Source organism: Drosophila ficusphila, unplaced genomic scaffold (assembly GCF_018152265.1).
Source record: "Drosophila ficusphila isolate 14025-0441.05 unplaced genomic scaffold, ASM1815226v1 contig_470, whole genome shotgun sequence".
NCBI classification, from domain to species: Eukaryota; Metazoa; Arthropoda; class Insecta; order Diptera; family Drosophilidae; genus Drosophila; species Drosophila ficusphila.
The window spans coordinates 1,364,280-1,384,565 of record NW_025064389.1 but is presented as its reverse complement, the minus strand read 5'-3'; the positions used below and the strand labels follow the sequence as shown (position 1 = coordinate 1,384,565).

At 40.6% G+C, this 20,286-nt stretch overlaps 1 protein-coding gene across 2 annotated transcripts in view; it reads right to left on the bottom strand.

The window, feature by feature from the left end:
• The window catches only part of LOC108098859 (aminopeptidase N), a 304,344-nt gene that overhangs the window by 113,942 nt on the left and 170,116 nt on the right, over positions 1-20,286 (bottom strand). For both annotated transcript variants that reach the window (XM_043208485.1, XM_043208486.1), the window contains 2 exons: positions 13,819-13,964; positions 13,604-13,754 (listed from right to left, as the gene is read on the bottom strand). In XM_043208485.1, coding sequence (XP_043064420.1) covers positions 13,604-13,754; positions 13,819-13,964 — 297 coding nt within the window. The remainder of the gene's footprint in view (positions 1-13,603; positions 13,755-13,818; positions 13,965-20,286) is intronic.

Genomic DNA, 20,286 nt, shown 5'->3' with positions numbered 1-20,286 from the left:
CAACAACAATGCGAAAAGACGCTTTCAGCGATGAAATCGCTAATGTTTATATTGATTAATTAATTAGTTAATATAAAACAAAACATTTAAAACTCGAACAAACTCAACCTCGATTGCAATGAGTCTAAACGACGTTCGCACACAACGTCAACGTGAGCAAGACGAGAGACGGCTCTCAGTACAAAGAAACAACGCTTACTTCACTTTCAAAGCAACCGAAAGTAATGCAAGCTCATCCCAAACACGGTCAATTACTCCAAACTTGACCGAATTCTTAAACGTAGAGAGCGAGAGAGCGCGTTCTTGCTCCCCCTCACTACCATCGATGTCTCTGCAGCCAAAGAGCGCAGTAACTAGCACCGCAACTTCTTTGACAACGGCAGCCGTAACAACAACAACAACCGCAACTGTAACGACAGCGCGTTTAACGACGTCATCAGCTAGCAGCGCAAACATTAATACTTCTGCCGCTGCGCTGCCCGAAAAAGAGAACAAAAACAAAGAAGATATTAAGCCGGCTGTGCAGACTGGCATGGATCGCTACATCCAAATCAAAAGGAAGCTGAGCCCCCTAAACTCTCAACGCAAAATAACCCGTGGCAATGCTAACATAGCTGCAATAGAAACGCCCACGAACTCAAACCGTTTTAAAATGTTGGCAGACTATGAGGATGACGCCGAATCTACAGAAGTCGAAAAAAGGAAGCCTAAGCCCCCGCCAATTTACATACGAGAAAAAAAGTTCCAACGTTCTTGTCAACAAAATTATAGAGCTTATTGGCAAGGACAACTTCCACATAATACCACTCGTAAAGGGCAACATCTAGGAAACAAAAGTTCAAACGAAGTCTGAAGATAATTACAGAGTATTATCGAAATACCTCACCGACAAAAAAAAGAACTTTTACACGTAGCAGCTAAAAAGCAGCAAGGGCCTGCAAGTCGTACTTAAGGGCATAAAGTCCGAAGTATCGCCTGCAGAGATAACAAAGGCGCTACAAGAGAAGGGATTTAGCGCTAAGACAGTCTTCAATATCCTTAACAGGGATAGAAAGCCACAGCCACTCTTTAAGGTTGAGCTCGAACCACAAATTAAGCCCCTAAAGAAATACGAAGTGCACCCTATATACAATCTTCAGTTCCTGCTGCACCGCAGAATTACAGTTGAGGAGCCGCACAAACGCAATGGCCCGGTACAATGTGCAAACTGCCAAGAATATTGACCGTAAACTGCGCCCGGTGTGTGTAGTTTGTAGTGAGCTTCATGACTCCGCACACTGCCCAGCGAGCAAAGATGACCAGAACTCCAAAAAGTGCGGCAACTGCGGTGAAAATCACACTGCTAACTATAGAGGTTGCCCAGTTTATAAGGAGCTGAAAAGTCGCATCCACCAGAGGGGATCTACTGCCCGCACCCAAAATAATCAGTTCATAGATCCTCACTAGGACCCATAAACTCTGCCAAAAATGTCACATACGCAAGCGCTTTAAAATCAGGACCTGCTACCCCAGCCCCAAAAAGCTCACTTCCGCAAGCTGCCGGAGCAGCCAAAAAGTAACTTTGAAGCTATGATATGCAGTCTACAACAAAGCCTTACGGAGTTTATGTTGTTTATGCGTACAACTATGCAAGATCTAATGCGAAACCAAAATCTAAAATAATGACTTCCCTACGAATATTTACGTGGAACGCTAACGGCGTTTCGCAGCATAAACTCGAGTTAGCGCTATTCCTACTAGACAATGAAATCGACGTAATGCTGCTTTTAGAAACACATCTTACAAACAGATACAATTTCCAACTACGGGGATATTCATTCTATGGAATATCATATATCATCCAGATGGTAAAGCACACGGCGAGACTGAAATTTTAATCAGAAGCCGTATTAAGCACCATTACCATACGAAATTTGCTAAAAACTACCTCAATAAATATACACCTAAATACTGGCAAGCAATTAACTCTTGCCGCCGTATACTGCCCCCCCACGCTTCACCATAGCCGAAGATGAGTTTATGCAGTTTTTCAACTCACTCGGAGACCACTTCATAGCAGCAGGAGACTACAATGCCAAGCACACACACTGGGGATCTCGTCTCGTTACCCCAAAAGGAAAGCAGCTCTATAATGCAATTATCAAAGCTAAGAACAAGCTAGACTATGTTTCTTCTGGCACTCCAACATACTGGCCGGCAGACCCAAAGAAACTTCCCGATTTAATAGACATTGCGATTACCAAAAACATTCCTAAAAATATGATAAGCGCCGAATGCCTTTCGGATCTTTCATCTGATCACTCGCCTGTCCTCTTTACTCTACTCCGACACCCAGGAACATGGGATTCGGAACGCGTTCGAAAAACGAGTGTACTGTACTGCCATATTTTTAGATGTCTCTCAAGCATTTGATAGAGTCTGGCTAGAAGGTCTAATGTACAAGATCAAGACAATGCTCCCCTACAGCACCCACAAGATTTTAGAGTCTTACCTTTACGACAGAAAATTTGTCGTGAGGTGCAACACTGCTATATTTGATGATTACACTGTTGGAGCTGGAGTTCCTCAAGGTAGCGTGCTAGGGCCAACATTATATGTCCTCTACACAGCAGACATCCCGACAAGCACACGTCTAACAACATCCACGTCTGCCGATGACACAGCTATTCTTAGCCGCTCCAAATGCCCGATTCAAGCAACTGCGCAGCTAGCTCTTCATATGGTCGATGTTGAAAAATGGCTGTCAGATTGGCGAATTAAAGTGAACGAACTAAAATGCAAGCACGTTACGTTCACTCTGAACCGGCAAAACTGCCCGCCGATTACATTAAACAACACTCTACTCCCACAAGCAAACGAAGTAACATACCTAGGAGTACATCTCGACAGAAGACTCACATGACGCCGGCACATTGAAGCCAAAAGAACACACCTAAAGCTAAAAGCCAGCAGCCTTCATTGGCTTATCAACGCTCGGTCACCTCTTAGCCTTGAATATAAAGTCCTGCTGTACAACTCGGTTCTAAAACCTATATGGATGTACGGCTCCCAGTTATGGGGGGAACGCCAGCAATAGCAACATTGACATAGTTCAAAGAGTTCAGTCGAAGATCTTGAGAACAATCACCGGGGCACCGTGCTACGTTCGCAACGAAAACATACACCGCGACTTAAACATTCTACCAGTCAAAGAAGTGATCGCTGAACAGAAGGTCAAGTACTTAACCAAGCTATCGGTGCACCCTAACCACCTGGCAAAAGGTCAAACAAGGTTGAGCAACCAATCACGCCTTCGTCGCAATGACTTACCCACCCAGCGACCGACCTGAGGGACGCGCAACCAGAATGCAGTCTTAGTATACTGTTAGTTAAATTTTAATGTTAAGATTCGCCAACTTATTGTTAGTCTCAAAATTAAGAGTAGATTAAAAAAAAAAAAAAAATTTTTTTAAAGCAAATGGGAGTCGTGTAAACCCGTATTTTCTGTTATTAACGGAGAAGGCTGTTTTTGGTATGTCGGCAGTTTTTAATGGAATCTGATGGAATCCGCTTTTAATGTGAAATTTTTAAAACAAACGGGATTCGTGAAAACTCGTATTTTCCGTTATTAACGGATAAGGCTGTTTTGGAATCCGCTTATAAGATCAAGAACGGAGAAGACCTTGTTATTACCCAGCTGAGCTAGTACCTCATTAATTTCGGGTATCGGATATTTATCTGTAATCGTGGATTTGTTGAGTTTTCGATAATCAATTACCATCCTATACTTTTTTTCTCCAAAGGCGTCTAATTTCTTTGGTGGGTTATCCGGACACTACTTATCAGGATAATGCTTTAAAAGGAGTTAAATTTTGTTTTGGATTGGGTACGAATTTTGGCTGGATATAATTCTTATTAGATCCAGTGTCTAAAAGAATTTTGAGTGTATGGCTTCTCCCCCCACTTTGCATTCAAAGTACGACAGAGAGGAGTCCTTTATTCTTGAAAATTTAGGTAGGTGTCAGTGTATGCTTTGTGCTTGTTCAATGTGTTCTGCTAAGGTCGTGTCGTAACTACCCTGATCGTTATATTCTCCCATTGCTTGTTCGTACTCTTCAGCATGTCCTTATTTTACTTGCTCCTGGCATTCTACCCCCTTGGGTGTTATAGATTCTTTGTTTCTTCCCGCCCTGCTCTAATGGAAATGGTGGTCTGTTGTCCGACTCCAGTTGCGGCCTGTTTATGTAATTAGCCCTCTTAATTTGAATACTTCGGTCGACTTCCATCGTTTCAGGGGGCTTTGCAGCGAACGGACGCGGTGGGTTGTCGGTAAGTTACATTGTTGGAATGTACTGGCATCTGTGTACAGGGTTGCCCATATTCGACGGACCCATCTGACGACGCCATAACTTTTGACAGAGATGGCAGATCGCTTAATGACATACCGCGTTTGAAGCGTCAGTCCAAGCAGATTTTTACCATGGAAAAATACACGCCACGCGAGCGCTCTGAAATAGTTGAAATTTACATTCAACAGAAATCCAAAATGAAAATGGCCATGCTGTTACCATCAACCAGGAGCGTTATCGCGACATGATGACCAATTTTGTGATGCCAATTATTCGTCGAAAGCGTATGAGGCAGTTCTGGTTTCAACAAGACGGCGCTCCACCGCACACAAGTCGCATAACAATCGATTTTCTGAAGAAATTGTTTCCGGGCCGTTTGATGTCGAAAAGTGGTGATTTGGACTGGCCACCGCGTTCGCCCGATTTGACGCCGCCTGACTTCTTCTTGTGGGGATATTTGAAGTCAAAGGTTTACGTTAACAAGCCAAGGACCCTAGAAGAGCTCAAGGACAACATTCGTGAAGAAATAGCCGCTATTCCGGCCGAAATGTTGGCGAAAACGATGGAAAATGCTGCAAAAAGGGCACAATACGCCATCCACGCCAGAGGCGGCCATTTGAAAGATATCATATTCAAAAATTGATGTAAACAAATCTACTTGGAACAAATTAAATGATTAAGATTGCCAACCGCCAAATTTTTATTTTTTCTTTGATTTTTTAAAAAAAAACATGGGTCCGTCGAATATGGGCAACCCTGTACGTGGTGTCTGGATTGGCCTCTCTGAAAATTCTTTAAGGCATTTCACGATATCTGGTGCCCGATCCAAGTCAGAAACGTTAGCGTGAGTTTCTGGGTATATTGTACAGGCTTCAGAATATTCAGTAGCTTTAGTGTTAAAGTTCATTTATTGGAGTAATGCTGGCAAACTTTGAGCTATCAATTGGTCAATGAGTGTCTCGTCTACATTGCCTTCGGCGTTTCTATTGTTCAAAAGCCTTGCCTGCCTGTTTGCAGCTCTCTACTGTTGTATTTGTGCTTCTTCTACGGAGTGCAACATTGCAGGTCCAGTTAAGTTGTTTGAATTGGCCATAGTTAATAAGTGAGCAAGACAAATTATGTGGTTGATTTGGGGTAAGGTAGTGTTTTGTTATTGCAATATGTTTAAATAATAATAATGAGATATTTTTTAATTTAATTTTATTTTTTATCTGTTGGCAAATCGCGTATGTACTGTTGTAAATAAAGAAATTGTACGTGTAAGAGCTATCGAATATGAATTGTGAAAACAAATGTATTATTTCTGATGTTAAAAAGTATTAAAAATATAAAATATTAAAAAGTGAAGTAAGTTTATTTAATTATATAATATTATTTAATTTGTGTGAGATGAAAAATAAGTGGGAGACACAATGTAACAATTTCTGCAGCGAGGTTTATTAATTTAATATCAAGTTGCGTTGCACAGCTGCAAACATTGACTACGCTTGAACTTCCGAAATAAATTTACATATATAATTAGGAAAATTACAATTTCATTCTTAAGAAAAAACACTTGGATTTAGAGTGGGGTCTCTATAAGGTAATAAGATATAAAATAACATTGAAATCTTTGAAAGGGTCTGATATTCGAACGGATAGATGTTTCAATCCTTTTAATTTAAATCCTCATCCAAAAACGCAAAATTACAAATCATTGAGGAAAGTCCGAATGGAGCATTTGTTGTCATTAAATGTGACGATTACAACAGAATCTCTCGAGCAAAGAATTTGTGATACGAGTCGTCGAAAATTACTCAAAGTCAACCATGACAGTTAGATCTCGGTTTTAATTGTTTTGAAATCCTTTGTAAGCACAAAAAAACCAAAGTTAAAAAGTACAACGATCGCTTACAAAAACACATTATAGGTTCTTTATTATACCACCGCTGGTTGAGGATAACGTATGAACTGCTATGAATAAGCAGTTGCGTACAACCAGCGGGTACCTTGCTCTTACGCAATTCCAAATAAGCGAGTTCATTAACCGAATCCTAATTGTTGCTTTACAAAATTTATTTTCTCGAAACATTCCTACCCCTCCCAAAACATCATTTTAAATCTAATCATACCGTGCCAAGAGTCAGCCTGGCTCGGGGAAGGGTCAAAAACTAGTCCAGACTTAAACGGTGTGCTCTATTCTATTCACAGTTTTAACAAAGTATCAAAGATTTGTGCCCTCGGGGAGCTTTGCCTTTCTTTGCAGCTCGTGGGGACAAATTTTGGACGTACAATAAAAGTAAGCTAAAGTAAGGATACCGTGATCTCTTTAAAAGCCCAAATCCGCAGGCACCAGCAGGGGGAGGCGCGCGAATCGCCCCATCTTAGGTCAGACTCTGGAAACTAAGTATAAGTAGAGCAAAGAGCGGAGGTGCAACTAGAAGACCAATAGGGACCCACCAACCAAACGTTGCAGCAATCGACGTTGTCGTCTTAACTACGGATTTTTTGCGATCACCGTTGAGGTCTACAGAGGAGGCTCTCCAACAGAAAAATCTACCAGCGCAACAGGACCTCGCAGCTCACTGCGAGGAGGTCTTTAGGCGATACCAACCATTTGTGATAAGGATATCAGCGATGACTATGTAGCCGATGTTACTGTGGTGGAGGGGGTTCAGCCAATGACACTAAAACTCCATAACATTTTGGCCACCACATACCTCTGCGAATTCCAGAAAAATTAAATGAATCCCTTACTCCCTTGGCCCTGAAAACAATATCGTGGAACTGATTCACAAATTGCTGGTATACAGAGTGAAGAATTCCATTTAACCCTCTAAGACGTTAGCCTGCCTGAAGGCACGTATTATGTTTTTGGACCTAAAAAATAAACTAACAACTTTTAATCGTTTAAATATTTTTTGGCGGTTGATAAAAAGCACACAAAATTATGAGTATCAGCTTTGAAAACTTTTCGAAGCTTTTAACGGGACTTATCTTTCCGTAAACACAGACATTGTGTTTTTTCGCGCGTAAAATTTGGTCTGCTATATGTTGTGTTTTGCTGTGTAAATAATATTTAATAAATTACACCTATCCAGCTCATAATTTTTTTTCTTAAAAGGTAAGTTTATTTACTATTAAAATTAAGTTGCAGATTTGCAACTTTCATTGCCAGCTGAAAAATTTACATATGATTGCAATTTATGTGTTTTTTTTTTGTTGATGGAGTGATTTTTCTTATTAGAATTATAAATATTATAGAAAATGGCAAACCGGGTTCGGTATAAGCTGTCCGACTTGACAGATGAGCAGTTGCTCAAGATATTTGACTCAGTTCCGTCGGATGAGGAAGTGTTAAGCTCAAGTGACGACGAGGACGATGACATAGATATAATGGAGGCTCTAAATACTGCATTAGAGGATGCGGAGGCTATATAATTTATTGAGAGTAATGTTGAAAATGTCCAAAACAATGCACAGAAAGCTGAGACATCCCAGAAAGCTGCGAAAAGGCCGCGATCACCATTACCAATCAGTGAAGATTCGGCGTGCGCATCTCCGCCAACTGCTGGTGGGTTCAATGGAGCTGGTAAGCCAAATTTAATTGCTACTGGTATTTTAGTGTACCTACAATTAGTTTTATTTACACAGGCATTGAATCAATAACAAAAGATTCGAGTAAGATTCTGTGGCGAGAGAAATGTATGCAGTTGCATGTTAACAATGTAGCATTTTGAGGAGATTTTTCGCTGCCATCAGAAATAAAGAAGCTCGAAACTCCTCTAGAGCTCTTTTGCTATTTCTTCAATGCGGAAATTATGAATATGATCGTCGACGAAACCATGTGTGCAGCTTTGAACGATGATATTAACAATAAGTTCAAAATTAACACTGATGAGATGCACCATTACATAGGTATTTTGAGTTCATGTCCATTTATAGCTACCCAAATCTGAAGAGCTACTGGGGACAAAACGCGCTCGGACCTATAAAAACCTGCATGACCCGAAGCAGGTTCGAGGCAATCAAAAAGTACTTGTCACTACGTGATGAGCGCGAACGGATCAAAAAAGGTGAACCAGGCTACGATCCATTGTTCCGTACGCGAAAATTTGTAGACTGTCTCAACAAACGCTTTGACTTGGTGCCAAAGTAAGCCCGCCTTTGTGTTGATGAGCAAATGTGCAACACAAAAATGAAGCACCACTTGCGTCAGTACATGCCAAAAAGGCCGCACAAGTGGGGCATTAAAATATTTGTATTGTGCGATTCATTTGGATACGCATACCGCTTTGAGATCAACAGCGGTGCAGGTGATAATGTGGTCTTACCTGGTCACCCGGATCTTGGTGCTTCGGCCAACATTGTAGTGCGCTTAACACAAACCGTAGAACGATTTAAGAATCACATCGTTTACTTCGATAATTTTTATACATCTCTGCCTTTGATGGTTTATCTAAGAGCGATAGGTATTTATAGCCTTGGCACGGTACGAGGAAACTGTATCCCCAATTGCAAGCTACCTAACGATATTGCCATCAACAAATTGCCAAGGGGTTTTTCAACTGAGTACGTTGGGTCCTCATATGGTGTCGACATAACCAATGTACTCTGGAAAGACAGCAAGCCTGTTCGCTTTTTGTCCACCTATGTGGGTGTTAAGCCATTTGAAAAGACAAACCCTCGTGAAGGAACTGCAAAGGCTGCTCCTTTTGACAGAAAAGCTAAGCGACACATTTTAATTGATTGTCCCCAAATTGTACAACGCTCACATGGGCGGCGTAGATCTCATGGACGGCCTAATGAGACGGTATCATATCAGAGCAAAAACTCGGGATGCCGCAACACGAATTTTTTATCACCTAATAATTTTTATGGCAGCCACCAATGCCTATATTTTACACAGACGTATCCACACAGAAACCGAAAGCAAAAAAAACTACTCGCACTCCCAGACTTTCGCGAAACACTAGCCGCAGGGCTGGTGACTTATAAAAACAAAAACTTTCCGGGTCGTCCAGTCAATGCATCTTCACCGCGATGGGCAAACCAGTCTCCATCTTCTCAGTCCGGACGAACAATAAGTTCCCCATTTTTGCCGAAAGAACGGGAAAATCAGTATCCACTCTCTCATCGACCTTTTCAGCATGAGCTCAAACATGGTCAAAAATCAAAGCATCCAATATCGGACTTGCGGTTTGACCAGCTAAACCATTACCCACATTGGTTGGATCGAAACAGTGGAAAAAGATGTTGCAAGCACTGTAAAACTTCACAAACGCAATGCATATGCACGAAATGCAATCTGCATTTATGCTTCACAGCGAATAAAAACTGTTTTGTAGAATACCATAAGAAAAAATAAAATAAATCTTCATTATCGAAAATGTTCTTTCAAATGTTCAAACTGGCGTCAGGGTCCCGTTATGCTGATCGAAAAAGCGTAAGATCGAGGGGAAGGGAGAAGAGCTAGTATCTCCCACTCTTTCTAGCGTGCCTAAGTCATGGTACAATTATACAAGGTAGTCTCGTCGGCTGCAAAATCGCTCGGGTTTTTTCCCTCTATGGTTCAGTGCGCTCGGGATTTCGAAGTGAGAGGTTGTCCGCGGACGATTTTTTCTCAAAACGTTAACCCTTGTGTGCTTGTGAAAAATACTTGTTGCAATTATTTCAGCAAGCACATACAAGGCGTAACATTTAATATTGCAGAAAAATATTTTGAAATGTGAACAATATGGGAGCGAGTCCTGAAGGGCAGCTTTGTGTAAAAACCAACAATTTCGGGAAAATTAATACTCATGGTCATATAACAGTCCTTTTTAAACCCCGTGCACAGCATAAGGGTAAAACGACATCATCTTCTTCTGTTTCTTTCGCACTTACGGGAAAACACCCCTCACTCGCACTCATTGTAGTGCCCAATAGGGGGAAAAAAGCCGACGAGACTACCTTGTACTTACACTTAAATAGGTTCGAATCAAAACTGTTTGTTTCTTACTTCAGTTATCATAAACCAATTGTATCAGTTGTAAAAATTTGATGATGATTCTGATAATAACGATGGTGTAAAAGTCGTCGAAATTATGGATGGAAGTTGATTTTTCTGAGAGATAAAATTTAATGTAATATATAAATAACGATATAATATTATAAATAACAGCATATAAATTGCCATATTTGTGTACGATAGCGCAATAAATAAACATTGTATTCTACCTCTCTCATAAATGATAGTGGGGGAATGTTGTCAGGATTGGGCCATTTTTGAACCTACGTCCATAAGTTCTGAACGAATGATAATTCAGAATAAGTTTATACATTTTTGGAAAGGTACAAGCAAGAGAAAGTGTTCACCAAAAATAGAGAATAAAAAAAACAAAAACAAAAAAAGTTATAGGCGTTTGAAAAAAAAAACAAAATGGTGGTCAGCGATGGGCCATGTAGTCAGGGTTGGGCCACCTTCAGAAAATCGTTGACAATATCGTAACGTGGTGGAATAAAATTGAATTCAGGTAAATCTGACATTATTTTGTTCATTTATTTAAATATTTGGGATTTTACAGTCAATATCAAATTATTCAGAGTTGTTTTTTCGTTTGTAGCGAGAAACACTAAAGAAAAAGATAAAAATGATTCATCTTCTTTCAATCCATCGAAATATTTTTTTTTGGAAATCTATTTAATTTATTTTGCATATTTTTGCTACAAAAAACTTAAATATTACAACAAAAATCGAAAATACACGAATAAAATGTACAAATTTTGATGGCCCAAGCCTGACTACAAAAGGGGCCCAACCCTGACGATATGCGGTATTAATCTATTATAGTATGATATATCTATCAATGAAACTATATCTTAGTATTTTGTAATATAACACCTATATAACGTATTTTTATGCTCACTTTGCGGATGACATGTTGTAATCTTGTGTTATTCCACCTTTTCGGCCAGGTTAAAAAAACTTTTTCGAGCACTTATTTTTCACAGGACAACGACACATAGAAAAATGAAATCCCGAAATAAGTAGTCACGTGGAAAGTTTCGAGTGACCGATAGAAGTTTCTCGACACCCACAAACAGAAGGTACTAGAACGAATATTCGAAATATTGAGATGGCCCAACTCTGACAGTGGCCCAACCCTGACAACATTCCCCTACTTTTATACTTATAATTAAACACAACGTTAATATTGAAGTTTTTACTTCTGCCGGCACTCCCGGAGTGCTACCGGTGTTTTTTTCACTTAAAGCCCCAAACGTGCCTTCAGGCCCGCTTACCTTTTTTCCCAGCTTACAGGTGAACCAAAAATTTTGTGTTATTTCTAAGCACATATTTGAACTTAAAAAAAAATTATTTCGAAACTTTTTTTCTACTATTTTGGAAAGTAGTCTTAGAGGGTTAAGGGACTTCAACCCAAAGGCAAGAGATGGGGCATGGCACATAAACTGGCTTCTCCCCTTCGTAACTATTTGGTGCCCTGCCCTTTGTAAGCAAACCACTAAAAAAAACTTTAAAAAAACACAGCGATCAGAGGTTCATTGTATAAGCAGTGCTCTTGGCAGCTCACCGAACTCTGGCACTAAGCGCTGTACTTAATCTACAAAGCACAGAAGTCGTCGGTTTGTAAAGAGCTAAGATGGCAGCATCTTACGCCTATGAGACAATGGACTGCAATGGGAATGGTAACATCATTCACATCAGGGAGGGACGCAGGGAGGTGTTCCGGGTTCAGGCTTCCTGATTAGTACAACGTCTTCCAATAGGAAATACATATATAATATATTTAAGTATATATAATGGACACTGAACACTGCCGATGATTCCCAATATCATAACATAAAAATATAGTGCAAGCCAAGCTGTAGTGAAATTCATCTAATTAAGAATTATGACCACATGCCTTATAGCAGACTACTGTTAATGTATTCATGAGATCAGAAACTTGTTTTCTGTCGGCCTAATCTGGGAATCTGGGCAGCCGGACTTTTAAGGCAAACTGAGAAGCTGATAAGACATGGCACCATTAATACCCTCCTCTCAACAAGGAGAGTATGCCCATGGCAGCCTGTAAGCTTAAGGGGCACAACTAGTGTGACGGCCTAAAAAAAAGGTGATTTTTGGGAATTTTTATAAAAAAAACTACTTGGTCAATTCTTTTCAAATTTTCAGAATATATTTATACATGTTTTAAGAATGTATAGTGAAATTTTTAAAGAAAAAAGTTAAATATTTTTTAAGTTAGAGTCGATCTCCAACGGCGCTAAAAAAAAAAGTGCCTTAACTGCTGCAGTGATTCCGGCCCTCTCCGTGGACGAAATCAAAAAATGAAAAACTCTCATTAAACTAGATAAAATTTTCCATACCATGAACTACGATAAAAAAAAATATCAAAAAATGACAAAATGGCAGCGTTTAAAAAAAAAAATCGAATTTTCAACCAAAATTTTGGTCGTTTTTGCCTGCCAAAATTCGATTTTTGATCGGTTCATGGTACGCAGAACTATATATAGAACATCTAAAAAAATTTGATAGTGATCGGATCATTAGTTTTTGAGTTATCACTGCAGCAAATTCGGAAAATGGTGTTTCGAGAAAAAAGCGTTTAAAGATACAATGATCGTTTGCTCTGTTATGAGAGCGGCTGCTATTTAAATTGTTATAACTCAAAAACTATTTGAGATATCGATTTTAAATTTTAATATGTTATTTTCAAAGGTGTAATCTACCGAAATAAAAAAAAATTTTTTTTTGATTTGTTTAAAACTTTACACTAGTTGTGCCCCTTAACAGATGACATTAGCACAAAAGGTTATCCAAAAATGCTTGCTAAGACTTGGGTCACAGTCATATCTTGCATTTAACCTGGCCTTATATATACAGTGAAAGGTTTATCCATGTACTAAAACATGGACGGTTAAAATATGGCCCGACAAACAACAACAATAACAATAGGTAAATCTTGTCGAATGTGCATCTATAGCCTCAGCAGGGTATTTAGGTTCATCCAAGCATACAAATGGTAACTAGGGAATAAAATAAAAAACATTGTACAACAATGAACCCCTCTACTCTGAGCAAATTAGGATATACATGGCGGCCTACGTAACCTTACTTTAATTAACTATAGCTCTGAAATCGTCAGCACACATCGTTTCAGGAATGTACTAAACGGATTAAAACCCGAACGGCTTACCAATTGACGAGACAAACTTAAACTGTTATATAGGGTTGATGAAATTTTTCTGGAAATGCCCATCTGTTATTACTAGCATAAGCTAAAAAAACTTACTTCAATAGTTATTTCTGATGCTATAAAACTAATTAGCGCCTTATTCAAATTAGCATCTGTCCACCAATCAGGAGTAATCCAAATACCAATCCATTGATATACTAGTTCACGCGAAAAAGCAAAAACACCACTTTTTAGTAGTTCAGACTCTCTGAAAATTAAATAAAAATAATATCTAAACTTTTCAATAAATTTAAAACTTAATATTTACATACCTTACTATAAGCATACCATAACAGCTTACAAATCGAACACTTGGTAGATCGGGGATAGCAATTACATCAAACTTTTCAAGGGGCAATGAGACATTGAAAAAACGTTGTATAGTTTTATATTCGATGTTAAGTTTATTTTGAATGTCCTGCAAAAACAAAAACGGTTCAAATCGTATTAAAAAATGTACCGAAAAAAGTTTTTAAAATGATGTTGAATTCTTTTAGATGTAAAATAAATAAAGATTTATGAAAAAAAGAATAAATAATGATTCAAATGTCAATAATTTTGCCTAAAACTTTACTAGAGGAATCCCAGAATTTCCCAGAATCTGAAAGTTGGAAGATGAATGGCAAAATGAACTATTCTGAAAAGATAGAACAAATTGGAACAAAAGAAAATCTCTCAGAAATTTGAGATGACTCAGATAAGATGTTTAGTGCTGTGAACTAGTGCTCAGAGCAGCAAAGAACCAATTCCTTTGCAAGTCCATTTTCAAAATGGCATTTTGGCTGGATGCACGATTTCTGAGCTAATTTTTTTTTTTTTTTTTTAGCTTTGCTTTGTTTATTGAATCTTCTCCTTACGAGACTAACAATTAGTGTATCAAATCTTATACTATAACCTAACTATCAGTCATATAGACTGGAACAGTAAAAATGGCCCTGACAAGTTATGGCTGGGTTGGAAGGTCGTTACGTTGCAGGCGGGTTCTTCTGGAAACCCGAGTCAGATCCCTTGCAAGAGGATTTGGGTGTGCTGTGAGTTTTTCCTTGTATGACGCTTTTTGCTTCTCTATTTCATCTTTTACTGCGAGAATGCCAAGGTCCCTGTGGATGTTTTCGTTTCGAATATGCCATGGTGCCTCAGTGATAGTTCTCAGGATCTTTGCTTGAGCGTGCTGTATGATGTCTATGTTAGTTTTGCTGGCGTTGCCCCAGAGCTGGGATGTAGTTGTAGTTTCTTGCATTCGATGTGTTGCATGGTTTACTTTATAGTTTCCAAATTGCTTTGTGGCTGGGCTGGTACCTGTTGAGCGTTTGCTGGAGTGGTTTTTCCATGCCCGTTCGTAGAGCATCAGCGTAGGAGATGCCGTTGGTGGTACTGAGCGGACCGAACGAAGATCTGGCTGCCTTGGCGAAAAATACGTCTGGCGTAGTTTTTGATTTAAAATACATTTTGTGTATTTTGTTGACGCGTAGCTGTCGTTTGTCGCATGCGACTCTTCAGCTCCTTGTAGACCAGACAGCCTCTGTAGTTTGCCGTATGGTTTCCTCCGCAGTTCCCACATTTTTTTGTATGGGGATCTTCTTTGTTAGCAGGGCAGTGTGCGGAATTGTGGAAGTCTCCGCAGACTACACAAACTGACCGAAGTGTGCAGTATGTCCTGGTGTGCCCAAACTCCTGACAATTTGTACATTGCACTGGGCCGTTCCGTTTGTGTGGTTCTTCCACTGTGATCCTCCGGTGCAGTAAGAACTGCAGCTTGTAGATCGGGTGCACTTCATTTTTCTTTAGGGTTTTGCTATCTGGCTCTAGCTCGACCTTAAAGAGTGGTTGCGGCTTTTTATTTTTGTTGATAATATTGCTAACATTCTTAGCCGTTCGTCGAATCGTCGTCGCATGCAGACGTGTATTTATTGTGCTCCGGGAAAAAGTATTCAATAATATCAAAAAGTGCAGTGACTGGTTTCGAAAATCAACAACAACGCGAAAAGACGCTTTTAGCGATGAAATCGCTAATGTTTATATTGATTAATTAATTAATTAATATAAAACATAACACTTAAAACTCGAACAATCTCAACCTCGATTGCAATGAGTCTAAACGACGTTCGCACACAACGTCAACGTGAGCAAGTCGAGAGACGGCTCTCAGTACAAAGAAACAACGCTTACTTCACTTTCAAAGCAACCGAAAGTAATGCAAGCTCATCACAAACACGGTCAATTACCCCAAACTTGACCGAATTCTTAAACGTAGAGAGCGAGAGAGCGCGATCTTGCTCCCCATCGCTACCATCGATGTCTCTGCAGCCAAAGAGCGCTGTAACTAGCACCGCAACTTCTTTGACAACGTCAACCGTAACAACAACAACAACCGCAACTGTAACGACAGCGCGTTTAACGACGTCATCAGTTAGCAGCGCAAACATTAATACTTCTGCCGCTGCGCTGCCCGAAAAAGATAACAATAACAAGGAAAATACTAAGCCGGCTGTGCAGACTGGTATGGATCGGTACATCCAAATGAAAAGGAAGCTGAGCCCTCTTAACTCTCAACGCAAAATAACCCGTGGCAATGCTAACATAGCTGCAATAGAAACGCCCACGAACTCAAACCGATTTAAAATCTTGGCAGACTATGAGGATGACGCCGAATCTACAGAAGTCGAAAAAAGGAAGCCTAAGCCCCCGCCAATTTACATACGAGAAAAAAGTTCCAACGTTCTTGTCAACAAAATTATAGAGCTTATTGGCAAGGACAACTTCCACATAATACCACTCGTAAAGGGCAATATCCAGGAAACAAAAGTTCAAACGAAGTCTGAAGATAATTACAGAGTATTATCGAAATACCTCACCGACAAAAAAAAGAACTTTTACACGTATCAGCTAAAAAGCAGCAAGGGCCTGCAAGTCGTACTTAAGGGCATAGAGCCCGAAGTATCGCCTGCAGAGATAACAAAGGCGCTACAAGAGAAGGGATTTAGCGCCAAGACAGTCTTCAATATCCTTAACAGGGATAGAAAGCCACAGCCACTCTTTAAGGTTGAGCTCGAGCCACAAATTAAGCCCCTAAAGAAATACGAAGTGCACCCTATATACAATCTTCAGTTCCTGCTGCACCGCAGAATTACAGTTGAGGAGCCGCACAAACGCAGTGGCCCGGTACAATGTGCGAACTGCCAAGAATATGGCCATACAAGGTCTTACTGTAAACTGCGCCCGGTGTGTGTAGTTTGTGGTGAGCTTCATGACTCCGCACACTGCCCAGCCAGTAAAGATGACCAGAACTCGAAAAAGTGCGGCACTTGCGGTGGAAATCACACTGCTAACTATAGAGGTTGCCCAGTTTATAAGGAGCTGAAAAGTCGCATCCACCAGAGGGGATCTACCCGCACCCAAAATAATCAGTTTATAGCCTCCAGGTCAAACCCTGAAGTCTTCTTCTCGACTGCAGCCAGGTTCTCACTAGGACCCATAAACTCTGCCAAAAATGTCACATACGCAAGCGCTTTAAAATCAGGACTGGCTACCCCAGCCCCAAAAAATCTCACTGCCGCAATCAGCACACCAAGAACCGAACACGGCTCAGCAGCATCAACCGCCGGAGCAGCCAAAAAGTAACTTTGAATCTTTGATATGCAGTCTACAACAAAGCCTTACGGAGTTTATGTCTTTTATGCGTACAACTATGCAAGATCTAATGCGAAACCAAAATCTACTTATACAAATGCTGGTTTCACAACAATCCAAATAATGACTTCCCTACGAATATCTACGTGGAACGCTAACGGCGTTTCGCAGCACAAACTCGAGTTAGCGCAATTCCTGCTAGACAATCAAATCGACGTAACGCTGCTTTCAGAAACACATCTTACAAACAAATACAATTTCCAACTACGAGGATATACATTCTATGGAACAAATCATCCAGATGGTAAAGCACACGGCGGGACTGGAATTTTAATCAGAAGCCGTATTAAGCACCTTTACCATACGAAATTTGCTAAAAACTACCTCAATAAATATACACCTAAATACTGGCAAGCAATTAACTCTTGCCGCCGTATACTGCCCCCCACGCTTCACCATAGCCGAAGATGAGTTTATGCAGTTTTTCAACTCACTCGGAGACCACTTCATAGCAGCAGGAGACTACAATGCCAAGCACACACACTGGGGATCTCGTCTCGTTACCCCAAAAGGAAAGCAGCTCTATAATGCAATTATCAAAGCTAAGAACAAGCTAGACTATGTTTCTTCTGGCACTCCAACATACTGGCCGGCAGACCCAAAGAAACTTCCCGATTTAATAGACTTTGCGATTACCAAAAACATTCCTAAAAATATGATAAGCGCCGAATGCCTTTCGGATATTTCATCTGACCACTCGCCTGTCCTCTTTACTCTACTCCGACACCCAGGAACATGGGATCACTCATCAAAACTGACCTCACATAAAACCAATTGGGTTAAGTACAGGAAGTATATCAGCTCACACATTGAGCTGAGTCCTCACCTCAGCGAAGAAGCCAACGTAGACAGTTTTGTTAATTCACTGGAGTCTGTACTCGTCTCTGCAGCTCGAGTTTCAACACCTCAAACCACAAACACACAATACATTCAAAAGAAGACAAATCTACAAATCGAACAGCTCGTCCTCGAAAAGCGACGCTTACGTCGAGAATGGCAATGTCACAGATCGCCATCTGCTAAGCAACGCTTAAAACATGCCTCACGTCAACTTGATCAAGCTCTACAGCAAGAAGAAACCGCCGCCGCTACATAGAGCAATTGTCAACTAACAGTACAAAACACTCACTATGGAGAGCTCACCCAACTATGAGCTCACCGAAAGAAACCGTGATGCCAATTAGAAATTCCACAGGCGGGTGGGCACGCAGCGACGCAGACAGAGCCAGCACGTTTGCCAAACACCTTAAAAATGTCTTCCAACCAAATCCTGCCACCAATGCGTTTACTTTGCCGACTCTATCATATGAACCCCAGCCTCAACATGAGCCAATCGAGTTTCGCCCAAACGAAATCGTTAACATCATCAAAAGACAACTGAATCCGAAAAAATCCCCGGGCTGCGACCTCATAACTCCCAAAATGATCATTGAGCTCCCATACTGCGCCGTTTGCACTCACACCCAGCTATTTAATGCCATCGCAAAACTTGGCCACTTTCCAGTGAGATGGAAAAAGTGAATTATAATAATGATAGCAAAGCCGGGGAAAGACCACACTATCCCCACGTCATATAGACCTATAAGCCTACTCTCTTGCCTATCCAAACTCTTTGAAAAATGCCTAATGAGTACTGTACTGCCATATTTTTAGATGTCTCTCAAGCATTTGATAGAGTCTGGCTAGAAGGTCTAATGTACAAGATCAAGACAATGCTCCCCTACAGCACCCACAAGATTTTAGAGTCTTACCTTTTCGACAGAAAATTTGTCGTGAGGTGCAACACTGCTACTTCTGACGATTACACTGTTGGAGCTGGAGTTCCTCAAGGTAGCGTGCTAGGACCAATTTTATATGTCCTGTACACAGCAGACATCCCGACAAGCACACGTCTAACAACATCCACGTTTGCCGATGACACAGCTATTCTTAGCCGCTCCAAATGCCCGATTCAAGCAACTGCGCAGCTAGCTCTTCATTTGGTCGATGTTGAAAAATGGCTGTCAGATTGGCGAATCAAAGTGAACGAACTAAAATGCAAGCACGTTACGTTCACTCTGAACCGGCAAAACTGCCCGCCGATTACATTAAACAACACCCTACTCCCACAAGCAAACGAAGTAACATACCTAGGAGTACATCTCGACCGAAGACTCACATGGCGCCGGCACATTGAAGCCAAAAGAACACACCTAAAGCTAAAAGCCAGAAGCCTTCATTGGCTTATCAACGCTCGGTCATCTCTTAGCCTTGAATATAAAGTCCTGCTGTACAACTCGGTCCTAAAACCTATATGGATGTACGGCTCCCAGTTATGGGGGAACGCCAGCAATAGCAACATTGACATAATTCAAAGAGTTCAGTCGAAGATCTTGAGAACTATCACCGGGGCACCGTGGTACGTTCGCAACGAAAACATACACCGCGACTTAAACATTCTACCAGTCAAAGAAGTGATCGCTGAACAGAAGGCAAAGTACTTAACCAAGCTATCGGTGCACCCTAACCACCTGGCGAGAGGTCTAACAAGGTTGAGCAACCAATCACGCCTTCGTCGCAACGACTTACCCACCCAGCGAACGACCTGAGGGACGCGCAACCAGAATGCAGTCTTAGTATACTGTTAGCTAAATTTTAATGTTAAGATTCGCCAACTTATTGTTAGTCTCAAAATTAAGAGTAGATTCAATAAATAAAAGCAAAGCTATAATAAAAAAAAAAAAAAAAAACATTCTTAGCAGAGAATCCCTTGTCTTTAAGGGCTTCTATTATTTCAGAGGGGGCGACGTCGGGTTCGATTCCTTTTAGTACTACCTGTAGCCCTTTGCTGCTTTTTAGTTGGTAGGTGTAAAAATTCTTTTTCGTTTCTTCCAGGTATTTGGAAACAGCTCGAAAGTGTTCTTCATATTTCGTCTGAACTTTAGTTTCGTGGATGTTCCCTTTAATAAGCGGAACAACATGAAAATTTTCGTCCCCGACCAGCGCAACAATTTTGTTGACCAGGGCGTTTGAGCTTTTTTTCCCTAATGTAGATAGGTGGGGGCTTTGGT